Source organism: Triturus cristatus, chromosome 7, assembly GCF_964204655.1.
Source record: "Triturus cristatus chromosome 7, aTriCri1.1, whole genome shotgun sequence".
Lineage (NCBI taxonomy): Eukaryota > Metazoa > Chordata > Amphibia > Caudata > Salamandridae > Triturus > Triturus cristatus.
In genome coordinates, this window is record NC_140590.1 from 695,025,987 (window position 1) to 695,040,497 (window position 14,511).

The 14,511-nt window shown below is 48.5% G+C and overlaps 1 protein-coding gene across 8 annotated transcripts in view; it reads right to left on the reverse strand.

Annotated features, from left to right (window-relative positions):
- The window catches only part of SDK2 (sidekick cell adhesion molecule 2), a 1,027,095-nt gene that overhangs the window by 15,444 nt on the left and 997,140 nt on the right, over window positions 1-14,511 (reverse strand). For all 8 annotated transcript variants that reach the window (XM_085617351.1, XM_085617350.1, XM_085617348.1 and 5 more), the window contains one exon: window positions 13,519-13,645. In XM_085617351.1, the coding sequence (XP_085473477.1) occupies window positions 13,519-13,645 (127 nt within the window). The remainder of the gene's footprint in view (window positions 1-13,518; window positions 13,646-14,511) is intronic.

Sequence of the window (14,511 nt, forward strand, 5' to 3'; positions counted from 1 at the left end):
TGTTTTTATAAGATGGCAGGACTGCTAACAGCAGTGGTGCCGGGCGAGAAGTCCCATATAGGCCACCCCAGTCCTCCCTCGAGGAGGGACTTCCATGCTGGTGAGGTTCCTCTGACCTGATGGCCTCTATTTAGTACACCAGACAGACACACCCGGCGCACACACCTTTAACCGGAAATTCCTCTGGATGTTGTTTCTCTCACGCAACGTGATACCAGGGATCCGCACAATAGAGCGCACTGTACAGAGCACACAGAAGAAGCCTGCAGAGCGCCACGTCTCGCTCCAAGCACAATACGAGCCGCATTCCACGGTGACGATCCGCGGGCGGGCACGAGAGCACGCAGGGGTGTGACTGTGGGACACGCAACAAACCGGAACCGCTCCAGAGGTAATGCAGAGGTCGGTGGCCAGCCGTGCAGTCAGGAGTCGAGAAATGCGTGCTGCTGGGGCATATTCACGCAAAAAGGGCCTCTGTGATGTTGGGCCGGCTCGAGCGCTTACTGAGGGCAACAGAAACACCCTCTAGGCGCTAACTTTGAGCAGGTCGAATGCTGGGAACAACAATTTGGCGTGGCCTTACGGTCTTCGGCCCTGGTGGTTCTAACAAAGCCCTTAGTAGATTGCCTTTGTAAAGTACAACTGCTACCTGAGAGTTCTAAGGCGCCTAGCTGCATTTCACAAGTCTAAATCCTTAAAAGGCTCTAGTGGTCTGCACTGAAACTGTCCCTTACCCTCAGGAAAGGTGCAACGATTTCATGTTCTTTAAATAGCATTAAAGAGCAAATAGCATTTTGACATTAGAGTGCTCCCAAATATTTAACAAAAAACAATGTTTTCGGTCGGTTTTGTAATTCGGTGATATCTAGCCATGACAGTATAAAGCCGCAGCATTGCAGAAGTACCCGTCCTGCTCCCTTTCTTGCAAACTTCATGGGAGAAACACAAACAAGTGAACACTTAGACAAAAGGGCCCCTGGGGCCTAAGATCTCAGACTCCACAGCATTGTACTAAAGAGCGCTGGTCTGCAGGCCAAAAGTACAACTGGAAATTATTTTAATAGAAGCCCGAGACAGCACCACTGGGAGAGCTACAGAGCCACACTCGTTTCATAAAACAAGCATTGGCAAATCTAATAGGTCTCACCTTTGTGATCTACTAGCTTTGTCAACGGTTTTTAGCCAAGCAGTACAGCATTCGAGATGCTATGCAGCTTGGCTAAAGGTAGAAAAACAAAAAACCTATGACACTGCTGCCCGCGTCATGTTGCAGGTGCATTCACCGCGCACGCAAGCACGCCCTCAAACTAACAAGGGTGCTTTTTCTGCTTCTTTTTAATTACTGATCCAAGTTGGATTGATAACTAAACAGAAAACAAAACGCAGAAAAACACTGCTTTTTTAAAGCTGGGGGCAGTAGCAATTTGGGTTGGGGGAACAAGGAGGCAACACAGAGAAGTTTTTTTGGGGGTGAACACTGAAGCAACATGGGGAGGTCGAGGGGAGTGGAAGCAATGCAAGGAAGGGTGGGGGTAACAGCAAAGAATCACGGGGGAGAGTTCAGGAGCAAAGCAACACTGGGAAGCATGGGGGCAAATGGCAAAGTGACATGGTTGTGGGTGGGTGTTAACACCAGAGAAGACGTGAAAGGAACAGGTGGGTGTGAGGGAGATGCTAGAGGGGGCTGCAAAAGTAACGAGTAGGACGAGAGCAAACGCCACATAGGTTTTGGGGACAGCAATATTGAGGGCACACATGGGGGAAGCAATATATGGAGAAGAACACAGGGAAGTGCGAGAGAGAGGGGTGCAGGGAGAAGCAGTTTGGCAACAAAGAGGTACACAGTGTGCGGGGGAGAGAGGTACAAAAGGGATGGCTCGAAAACACAGGCCCGCTAATGGTGTGCTTCCACAAAAGAAACAAGCATTGGCATAGCCAATAGGTCTCGCTTTTGGGACCTGTTTCCATGCTGCTGTTCAACATGCGAGAAGAGGAAGCAGTGAGGATCATTCATGGTGCTGGTGAACAACTGCAAGTCCCTGTCTGCAACCACGGTTTACACTGCCCAAGGACCTGTCGACATCCAGGGACCTTTAAAGATCAAGGAAAGGAAGACAGCGAAACCTGGGTGTGTGATGATGATAGTGCGTTCCACTCTGACGATGCCCTGCCCCCTCCTCTGCGCTCACAGTGCATCCTGGGAGCGGCTGCTGATCAACCTTCACTGCCTTCGGAATTACAAATTCCAATTACCAAAGATGCAGGAGGGCAGCACCTGTGACAGACGGGCCTCCCCCCAACCGCCCCCACCCATTCGACACCACCTCACCCCCAGGGTCTACAGCGATGTGCCCTACTCCGCTCCCCCCGTGCCAGCGCCCTCCGTCTTCCACACTTCATTAGGAGCAAAAACACGCAGACCTGACAGAAAGAGGCAGTGAGAGCTCGGGGACGGGGGGAGCAGGTGGGCAGATGCTAAAGACGAGTAACATAAGGAGGGAGGAGAGAAGAGGAACACAGATCAAGACAGACGCCTGAAGAGTAGTAGACAGAGGACGAGAGAGGCACAGAGAGAGGGGAGGGTGGTGCGAGAGAGAGACCAAGACGAGCGTCTTAACGAGTGAGAGGCTGGGGGTGAGAGGAAGAGATGTATGGGGCCAGCACCAAGATAGGAAGAAGATGGCCTGGGAGATAAGACTAGGCTATGAAATAAGAGGAGAAAGGCCTGAGAGAGTATATCTGTATATTCAGGGCACAAGTCCTAAACAAGTGCTGAAAGGACAAGCGCGGCCCAGAGAGCGAGGTTCAGAACCGAGAGCGAGGGAGGGGAGAAAGAGGGAGGGGGCAGTCAGAGAAAGGAGGTTTCAGATGGGGGCAAGACTCGCACAGCATTTACCTTGCGGGAGAGAGCAGCGGCGCCATCTGTTTCGAAAGCGCGAGCACGATAATTGCAAACAGATAGTGCCGGTGCTCACTTCCGCAAGGTAAACGCCGTACATGCACGAGGGCCCATTGGAAACAGTGCAGAACATGCACGAGTTTCCACAAAAGCCCGGAGAGATTCCAAGAGGTCACTCCAAAGCAGCGCTTGAGCGCTGCATAGGTGAGACCTAAAAAGTAGTGGTTGGAAAGAAAGCAGCAGAAGGAGTGTTGCAGCCAATCAAAGAGTCAGTAAAGAGGCAATGCTCGATGGAACGGACAAACACAGGATTGACAGACTGGTGCACGATGAAGAAACCGGCAAATGAGAGTGGCACAGTAATTAATGGGCAAGCTCCCTGTCGCTCTATGTTCTTGGTTAGCCATAATATGCTTCCCAAAAGTCAGCTCATTGCTGTCTAGTAGGTTTGACCTAATTGGGGTGGGGGGTCTGCCACAAGAGTATTTGGTAGAAAATAAGAACAGATGGCACATTCTATAGCACCATGTGTCAAATAAACAAACTGCTAAAAAGCTCTAGGGTTTACAGGTAGTTTTCAAGGGGAAACTAATGACTTGTATATCAAGGAGTAATTTATCCCACTAGCATATATTAATGTAGGTGTATATATGAACATTGTTATTGTTAATGGCATTTTCTGTTTGTTGGGTCCCTGAAGTAAAACAACTGAGGGAGATAGCTGTGCACAGGACAAGCAATGGTTCTCTGACACAGAGAGCTCCTTTTGAAGAACAAGGTACTGACTTTCTGTAATGCTTTTTCTGGTGGATACTCTACCTAACTGCAGATTCCTCACCTTTAATACATGCTCAGGTGCCATCCTTGATCAGAAAGATTTTTCAGCATAATCCCTGCATACCAGTTGGCGGTGTTGTGCCACTCCACGTCGACCCCGCTCTGCCCCAGAAGTGATTGATGGAGCCACATATAAGCATCACATTTGTGCGCTGATGTTAGTTTCTTGAATGTGCGTTCATGGATATGGAGCTCAAAGGACTAATTATGTACACTAATATACAGATTTCTAATTTGGGACCTTTTTTAGATGGCAAAACATCTATTCCACAGAATGGGGAGATGGGAGGGCTGTGAGGACTCTGTGGTTAGAGTATCCACCAGACAGAACAAGGTATCTGAGGACTGCTCAGATTTTTTATCCATGGAAGAGGATTCCTTTGGGCGGACCACTAATGGTGAATTGTCCACATTCTCGTCCATTCCGGCAGCAAAAATTTAAATTCTTAAGAGACAAATTAGATCGGGTTCCCCAGATGATCCTTGCCCGCCCAGTTTTTGCAACTTGCACCGGTTTTAGTTGCTGCATTTTTGGAGAAGGGAAATGCTACTTACCAGTATGCATCTTTTCTTGGCATGTAGAGCTGCAGATCTACACACTATGCATAGATCGCCATCTGGTGTTGGGCCCAGATGTTTGCACTTGTTTTTGTCTTGGAAAGTCTTTGGAAGTCACGAGGTATGTGACTCCTCCTTTGGATCATAGTGCGCATGGGCATCGGCTCCATCCTCAGATTGTTTTTTTCCGCCATCGGGCTCGTATGTGTTTCTCGCGCTCCAGTACGGAACCGTTACAGTTTTTTTCTTTCGATGCGCAATCCTCCCCTTTTCGATGGTATTATCTCGATCGTGTTTTCCCAATCCACGCGACTCTCAACTTCGAAGTCTTCGATTCTGGTCGTCGACGAAGGCCTTCGGGCCTACCTGGCCCTTATCATCTGGCTCATGGAATGGACGCCATCCAAAAAGTGTCCTCGATGTGGGTCGAAGTTTCCCCACACCGATCTGCCGAAAAACATACACAGGCACCGAAAAAGAAGCCGTCCTCTTCCTCATCCACGCCGAGCGCTGCTTCGACATCCAAGCACTCGGTGTCGAAGACTGGCACCGGCTCCTCGACACCGACATCACACTCGGAGCTGACCAAAAAACTGCCACCAAAGGGCCCCGACTCCCATGCTTCGAAGGCGAAAAAGACCCCAGAACCGAAAAAACAACAGGTTCCATTGGCCAAAGACACTGCAAAACCGCACGGTTCCAAACCCAGAACCGCTACCGAGTCGGCGCCGAAAAAGCCTACGGCACCAACACCATCGTCACCGAAGGATCTGCCCCCCCACAAAAGAACTGGTTCGTCCAGATCCTACCCAAAAAACTCTTTGTAAAGGATCCTAAGACTGGTCACTTGATGCTTAGCTTCAAGAAGCGACCACTAGATACGCCTGCACTGGCTCCACCACCTAAAAAGAGAGATTTTGCTACACACAGACCCAGTGGAAGAGGATTTTCTCATGGACACTTTTGACACCACAGAAAAGTCCACCTCAATTTTACCCATGCTTAAGGGGGTTATTAAGCACGCACCAGAAATCTTTAAAGACCCAGTCAGGGCTCGAGTCATCAACCTTAGAATCGAAAAAAAGTATAAGGCCGCCCCTACTGATCCAGCCTACACTAAAGGCCCCGCATCACTAGACTCACTTGTAGTCTCCAGTGCGTGAAAAAGAGCCAACTACAGCAACATTCCTTAACTCTCATCCTAGTTGCTCCAACTTGGGCCAGACAACCGTGGTACACCACATTGCTGGAACTCTCCGTAGTTCCGCACCAGAAGATACACCTCTCTCCACGCCTCTTAACCCAGAACCATGGAGACATCAGACACCCGGACCCAGCTCAGCTCAATCTGGCGATCTGGCTCCTGAGGTCCTAGAATTCGGTTACCTTAACCTTCCCCCTGACTGTTTGAACATCATTAAAGAAGCTAGACGGCCTACCACTAGAGCATGCTATGCAGCCAATTGGAAACGTTTTGTAATATATTGTCATAACAACAACACCAATCCCCTAGATGTGTCTATCCAACACATCACCTAAAAAGAGAGATTTTGCTACCTCTCCATTAAGGATACCTTCTCCTCCTCCCCCTCCTCCTCCTCCTCCTCCTCCTCCTCCTCCACCTTCACCTCCTCCCCCACCACACCACTCTCCTACACCATCCCCTACTCCAGTAGATGATGATAATGATGATGATGATGACACCTCTTATGATGCAGGGGGGGTGTGGACGATCAACCACTAGGGGACCATACTCCTACGGGCTCCCCAGACCCCTGGGAATATTATAGCATCCCAGACCTCCCTAACATCCCACAAGAGGACATCTACCCCTCCAGGCCTTACCCCCCAGAGGACACTATGGGCTTTAACCAGCTCTTACACAGAGCTGCCCACTCCCACGGGGTTGATCTACACACAGACCCAGTGGAGGAGGATTTTCTCATGGACACTTTTGACACCACAGAAAAGTCCACCTCAATTTTACCCATGCTTAAGGGGGTTATTAAGCACGCACCAGAAATCTTTAAAGACCCAGTCAGGGCTCGAGTCATCAACCCTAGAATCGAATAAAAAGTATAAGGCCGCCCCTACTGATCCAGCCTACATTAAAGGCCCCGCACCACTAGACTCACTTGTAGTCTCCAATGCGTGAAAAAGAGGCAATTCCCAATCATCAGGTGAAGCACTACCACCAGATAAGGAGTCTAAACTCCTGGACGCCTCTGGCAAACGAACGGCGTCACAGGCGTCAAACATATGGCACATTGCCAATACTCAAGCGCTGTTAGCTAGGTATGACAGGGCACATTATGATGAGCTTGAGTCCATAATGCAGCCACTCCCAGACAAGCAGCTCATATGCCTCGAACAGTTTATTCTCAGGTTTTGGAGTCAGGAGTCTACCGCACTGGCTAAAATTCTTGAGAATACATCAATCAGGAATTAGCTCCTTTTTTAAGGATCATGAACTTTTGGATCCCTCTCAGGGTGGTTTCTAGGAGGAACCACAGTACCGAATCGGCACCGATTGCGACAGCAGATACTATACGCCGCCAAGTGGATCAGGGAGGCGCAGCTATTCTAGTTACCTGCAGCCTTCAATGTCATATCTCCACTTCAGCTGGTGCAAAGACTGCGTCAGGGTGGGTTGACGGGTTCTGCATTAAATCTTTTAGAATCCTTTTTAGTGAATAGGACTCAAACTAGGAGCTACAGGCTGGGCCGGACTGGGAAAGAAAACCAGCCCTGGCAAAGTGCTTGGCCGGCCCCCTTCCCTGCGGGGTTGGGGGTGCCGCTGAGCTCTTCGCCAGGGGCGGTATTGCGCCCCGTTTTTGTTACAGGGCCGATTTTGCAGCAAAGCTGCAAAAACGGCCCTGTAACAAAAACGGGACCCAAAACCGCCCCCCACCTGTGCGGCCCACCGGGGGATTGCCTCGTGCCCGCTACGGCCAGTCCGGCCCTGGCTACGGGGACTTCAGGGCTAAATCTTTCCAGCTTGTCTGCATGGGTCCTCCCTCAGTCCCAACTTATTCAATCTGTTTGTGGCCCCTTGGCAAATCTACTTTCTTTGCGTTTTCAGATAGTGTCCTATGCAGACGATACCCAAATTATTGTCTCAATATCCGGTGACTGGGCAGGGGTAGCGGACAAGTTCAGGTCCTGTCTGGTTGAAGTCAGCACCTGGATCCAGGAGAATTGTTTAAAATAAACGCTGAAAAGATGTAGAATGTGGTCTTCGGGGTGGAGAATTCAGTTTGGACTGACCACTGGTAGCCTGAGAGATGTGGTCCATTACCTGAGCCTCTGCTAAAAATCTGGGGGTGGTCTCTGACAACACTCTGACATTTGACTCCCAGGTCAATAGAACAGTGAGCTCCTGCTTCTGGATTATTATGAGCTTGAAGACGATTTTTCCCTTTCTACCCAAGGAGATAAGAGTTTCAGTGGTATTGCACTCCTAACATCTCGCCTAGTCTACTATAACACCCTGTATTTGAGTGCCTTCCAGTTTTCACTTAATTAACTTTAGGTCATCCAAAATTCGGCTGCTCGGTTGGTGTTGGGCTTCCCTGACATCTCTTGGTGAGGGAGGGATTGTGGACACTTCATTAGCTCCAGTGAGGAAAAGGCTGATTCTTAAAGCCCTGTGTTTGGATTAGAAGGCCCTCACCCAGCAGGGCTCATGCTATCTGAGAAACGGCTACAACTGGTATCTTCCAGAGCGTTGAGATCGGCAGGTCAGAGGAAAGTGATTGTTACCGGGTTCGGGAAGGCGAGATAGGGTGAGTGTGCCTTTTCTGTGGCAGCGGTAAGTCTATGAAACACTCTCTCTGCACATATTGTGAGCCTTAATTCTTATTCTGTGTTTCATAGCTATGTGAAAACATGGCTTTTTCACAACCATAAATGCTTCTGCTCGTCTCCCCTGTTTGCTCTTCACGGTTATAGCGCTTTGATACGTTTTTGGTTTTATGTGCTTTACAAATTCAAACTCGTTGCCGAAATTAAGCAACTTGTTCTTCTAATGAACACTTCTAGCCACAGTTTCCTCACCTATAAAATAGATACCAAACCAGCACCTTCCCCCAGTGGTGGGTCTCTAGAATGATTCAGACCAAAAAGTCTTGCAGGATGAAATGGCCAAAATATCCTTCCCATCAGACTAGGCTGTCAAAGCAGTGGTGCTTTGTGAATGTGTATACTGATCCCCATGTCACAACCAAACAGTAGGTAAGGACAGGCACTCTGCGTGCCAGCACAGTGGTAGAAGCTTTGGCCCTCGTTGAATGGGCCTGCAATCCTCTGGGGGCTGCTTCTTGGCCAGTGTGTAGTAGTTGAATGTCCACGTGATGGTCTTTAGTACGACAGATGTAAGTCAGAGCTCTTCTGGGTCCAAATGATGGAGTCTCTTTTCTTTCGAGGTGAAGCAAGGAATGTCAGAAAAAAGATTGACTATCCAGTATGAAGGGGAGTCACAACATTTGCTGGAAATGCTGCTCTGGTCCTCATCACAATGAGGAAGACCATCTTCACAGTCTGGAGAAGTAAGAGACAGCTGTGCCACGCCTCAAAAGGAGTGCACAACAGGAACATAATAATCAAATTAAGGTCTCATGGTGGCATAACGAACAGTTTAGGAAGAACTATGTAGATTAAACCTTTAAGAAATTACTTCACAACAGGTGATCTGAACAAGGATGGTTGTTCAGATAAATGCAAAAAGGCTGAAAGGGCACCTTTAATTGTGCCCACTGAAAGGCTTGCTAGTCCAAAGATAGAATGAATAATGAGACATCCAACAGTTTGGCCTGCAGAGGATCCATATAATGGGGGTCAACCAAGCAACAAACCTCTCCCAATGTCAAGCATAATCAGACTTTGTGGAAGGAAGCCTAGCCGCAAAGACAAAATCCACTACTTTGGGAGGAAGGTCAAACGTGGTCAACTACCACCACTCAGTCTCTATGCAAGGAAGTGTAGACTTTGCAGGTCCAGGTGTAACACCCTGCCATGCTGCTGCAACAGAAGATCCGCCTGAAGCAGCAAAAGTACAGATGCTCATGCCCTGAAGGACTGGGAATCACACTCCCCTGGCCCAATCTGGAGCCACTATGATGATGTGGGCCCGGTGGTACTTGATCTTCTTCAGAACTCAGGACAGGAGCTGTAGCACCTCCATGACAGTGTACTCCACTCAAGGCAGAATGCATCTTCAAACAGAGCCTTCTTAAGAACTGCAGCAAGCAAAAGTGTTGACATTGCACGTTCTTAGTGGTGGTGAAGAGATCGAGCCAGGGTTCTCCCCATTGCTGGAAGATGCCAGAACACCTCTGGGTGTAAATTGCATTCATGATTGGCCAGGTGTCACTGGCTGAGTTCATCTGCTCTGGAGTTTAAAGATCATGCCAGGTGGTGAACAATGAGGGGAATGCCCTGATGATTCAGCCAGGCCCAGAGGTGCAGCAATTCCTGGCACAGGGCCTGGGACCTGCTTGTTGCACTACATGACCAAATAAGCCTTCCCTCGATGGAATGCCAAGCAAATTACCCTAAACTCCAACAACTTGCTGTGGATATGGGTCTTCACCGGAGACCAAAGACCTCTGATCTCCACCTTTCTCAGATGACCTTTCCAACCCAGCAGTGATACATCCATCACCACCATGAGCTCTGGGTAGGGCAGAGAGAGAGGGTTCTGCCACTGGTCTAACTGAGGAGCTACCACTACAGTTATTTGCAGTCTACACTGAAACTGGGATGGACTCTGATAGGTTCCCTTGGTACTGTGCCAAATGAGACTTCAGCAGAGCCCCACAGATGCCACCTGGCATGGTTGATGAGCAGGATGCAGGAGGCCAAACGTCCATGAAGCCTCAGAGCTGCCCTCAGTGAGACCCAGGACTGAGGCTGAAACATTGGGGTCATAGCCTTAATCCCCTGGACTCTCTCATCCAGAGGGAAGATCCAATAAGGATGAGTATCTAGAATGATTCTGATGAAAGGGAGCCTCAGCGAAGTGTGACTTTAGCACACTGACAGCGATGTCAGGAGGTGGTACATGACTGACTGTGGGGAGCCTGCCTTCAACAGCCAGTCATCGAGGTAGTGGAAGACTAATGCAACTGACCCCCAAAGGTATGCTGCAGCCACCACCACCTTCGTGAACTCCAGAAAGGCACTAGTAAGGATGAAAGGGGCACAGCAAACTTGCTTGTAGCCCATATTGAACCACAAGTTGAGTTGGTGGGCTTGCAAGAGGAAACATGAAAATAGACGTTGTGCAGGCACAGCGCTATCATCTAGTCTCTGGGATCCAGGGCAGATAGAACCTGGTTCAATGTGTGCATCTTATATTTGTCCTTCCACAGAAAGAAATTAAGAGGTTGAAGATCTAAAATAGGACAAAGTCCTCCACCCTTCTTTGGCACAATGAAATAACGGGACTAACTTCCAGTTCTGATTTCTAAGGCCGGCAGTCTCTCTTTGGCACCCTCCACCAAAAGAGCCTGAGTTTTCTGCAATAAAATGGACAAATGGTACTCCGAAGGATGCTCGGATATAGATTGATGCAGCTGTGGTTTAGAAAGGAATGGGAGGGCATAGACCAATTGATCTATCTACAGACTCCAACTGTCAGATATTATGGCATGGCACCCGTGGAGAAAATGACTGTCACGCCCTCCCAGAGGGTGGTTGTCTGTTGCTAAAGGGTAAACTAAAGCAGTTTAGAGGCTACTGCTGGGGGGAGGGGTGGAAGGAGATTGTGAGGTTTGGTGCCCCTGCAGACCAGGATGATGTCTGTTGGATCCTGGACCCAAAATGACTGGGATGGGTGCAGCTGAGGTGGTGAGCCTTGGCGTTGCCTAAAAGTGAGATCCCTGTTGATACCTCAAAAAGGGTAAAACTGTTGGCGAAACTGCCTTGCAGTGTAGTGAGAAGGAGGGAATGTGCTGCGGTTCTACTTTGTTAAAGCACTTTAGGGCAGAGTCAGCCTTCTCTCTCAAGATGCGAGACCTGTCAAAAGGCATATTCATGACTGACACCTGAATATCTCCAGACAGATGGATCACCATGCTAGTATTGACGTACTTGCTCGTGGCCTGGCCATCCTGAATAATCTATGCCAAACTGGCTCGGAACTCCTCCATGACCGCTGGCAAGATCTCTACAACCAAGTACCATAAAGAGTGGGACTACCTGTCCAGCAAGCAGCTGGCATTGACTGACCGATGGGCGAGGCTAGTTGAAGATAATACTTGCTTCCTGAATGCCTGTAGTTTCTTTGACTTCCTATCTGGAGGGGCTGTGAGGAAAGAGGTTGGGTTGACCCTGCTAGTTTGTGGAGGTCTGAACTCTCTCCGGAGTAGGGTAAGGTATCAAAATAGTTAGATCACCACAAGAAGGTCTGTGACGTTGTGCCACCGGTCTATTTACCGGGATGCAGGAACAAGGTATTGTCCACTTTTGAGGGTGTCAGTCAGGTCTTCACTGAGAGGCTGTAAGGCCTATGATAAGGTCTGACAAGGCTGCAGAACTTGAGTGAATACATTAGTTTTTACTTTAACAGTTCTTCAGCTGCCCATCAGATGACCACAGCAAATGGGGCAATCTTTTCTGTTGAATTTCTAGGGGGAAACCCCAACCCCATGTCAAGAGAAGTGTCCAGTCCATTGCCTTCTTGTAAGTCCAAATGGAAACTGCCATCATATTGTGGGGGAAATTGATCCCTATCATTTCCATCATCATTAAAGGCTAGCTAACTTTGGTCAGAATTTGTTCAGAAAAATTGTTGGAGCTCTGGGAGGCAGCTCCTAGGCAATGTTACTATTTTGACTAGGACGGAATGAGCAGGGACTTGTCACTCCAAGGCTGTTTAAGGACGTAACTTCAGTCTAGGTCAAGGGCTCGGTTTGGAATCGGACAGGACAACAAGGTTGACAGCCTCTATTGGCATCAGCATCATCGGTGCCAGAATCTATGCGGCAGGAAATGACGTGGATGAGGGTGTCAGACAGGCACTCGGCTTGGGAGCCAGAACTGAACCTGCAGTGGATATGGGAGGCACAGACAATGCCGAGGGCAGACCTACCGGTGGTAATACAACTGGAGGCTTCTACAGATCTTTCGGGCCCGAAGGTGCACCAAGGGAGCAAGCAGGGTGTCAAAGATTTTCAACATGACTTCTATGAAAGCCACACATATTGCGGCATCGCCAATGGATCCAGATATTCAGGGTGCATTGGAATCAGTTGTGGAATCTTCTCCTTGGTGGGAGACTGTGAACGAGACTATGCTTGGTGGGAGACTGTGAACGAGACCATGCTGATGTCCTTGCAATTTCTCAGAGGGAGAGCGGTGAGGCTGTTTGGACTTCTTATGTTTCTTTTTGGATTTGGACTTGCATAAAGACTTGTACTGTGAAGAAGACCGGTCGTGGCAGTGGCCCAAAGAGCTGAAAAGGTCTGCTCTCCTGACTTAGAGCGGGTGGGACCTACCCAACTTCTTCCAGTGTTCAGGGCATACAGCTTGGCTTCACGATACTGAGACGCCTTTGGGTGCATAACAACACTCCTCGGATGACTTGAAGACTGATACCCCATAGTTTTAGGACGGGAGATGTTCCCTTGCACACTAGAAGAATTTTGATATACAAAAAGCTCATCAACTCACAAGAAAAAGTTAGGAGCAAGCTCTGGATCTGGCTACAAAGGCGTGGAATAAAGGGAACTGAAGTGAGCATGCTAGGATGGCACTTGTTTGTGGCTCCAGGTACCAGTTTTGGGGTAGAGCAAGGTCATTATGGAGCAGCACCATGCTACCAACTGGACCACAGGGGCTATGCTAAAAGATTTGAAGCTGAAAGATTGAGGCTGGCACCTGGCTGTAGTCTAAAAGTGAGGAATCTGTGGTTAGAAGTGTCCTTTAGAAATGAATGTTCAATAAATATCCTAAACTATGACAATTAACACTCTTTTAAATACTGTACCAATACATAATTCCTGTTCCTGTTCCAGTTAATAGACCTTTGAAATTTCTGTTAAATAAAATTTTTAAAAATTTGAATTTATGCTTCACATGACCGGGCGGCTAATGTATATGCTCCCTTCAAGGGAATTCGTACCTTCCAGGAAAAAAGTAGGATTTTCTGTAGGAATGATTAAAAAATGCTCCTTGGTAACTTCTCCCACAGTTTCCATTCCCATTCGAGGAGAACCACTTACCGGAGAATCTGAAACCTCCGAGGGCTTCTCAGTCAGACTGCTGCTCTCGGCTGGTATGAGGTCATTGTACTTGGTGACATCTTCATCGGAGTAATGGAGGCTGCCAGGACTGGGCCGTGGAGGGGACCTAGGAGAAACACAGAAAAACAGATAATGTACAGCTTATGTTATGGCTGGGTGATACACATGATATAGGGAGGTACCCATAATACAGAGTCTACATAGGAGGCAATTAAGTGGCACTACTTCATTCCTTATCAAAAGGCCCACAAACGCATTGTGTGGTTAAAGTGGCTTTGATTAGGGTTGTAGTAAATGGCTTTTGTCAGTGGGAGGTTCAGTAAAGAGACCCAATAGAGTGGACCATCAGATCTGGAGATGGGTACTTTCAAATCTAGAGGAAGGACATCCAGATCCGGAGAAGGGGGCTTTAAGGTCTGGAAGGCTGAGACTTCAACAATATGAGAGGGTTGTGCCACATCTGAAGGTGGGATTTTCCACACATGGAGATGAAAAAGGGACTAACATGTCTTGAAAACAGACCTCCCAGCATTAGAGGAGAGACTCTCGTTTCTGGAGCAGGGACCTTACATGTGCGGAAGAGGTGACAAAATGTCTAGGAGGGTCTCAAGTTGGGGTGGGCGGAACTCACAGAGTTACATAAAAAATCAGCGCAATTCTGGGAAGTTCTGTGAGCGAGTGGAATTCAGCACATCGCATTGATTTTTAGCACTGGGAGTTTGTCCACCCGCGCTGTGAAATCAGCACCAAATGCAACACACGGCACGCCAGAGGGTGGTGCTTCTCTTTGCCGCTCAAGTAGACTTTCTACTTGAGCTGCAGCTTTCTCAACGTGAACAGTTGCGGCCTGCTGCCAAAGCCCATGTTGAGAAAATATCTCAAGGTGGAGTTCCAGTGCACAAAAATCACACTAGGGAACACAAATTCTCGCTCGAGCTCGACAACTTAACATAAAGGAGAAGTGCGCAACGA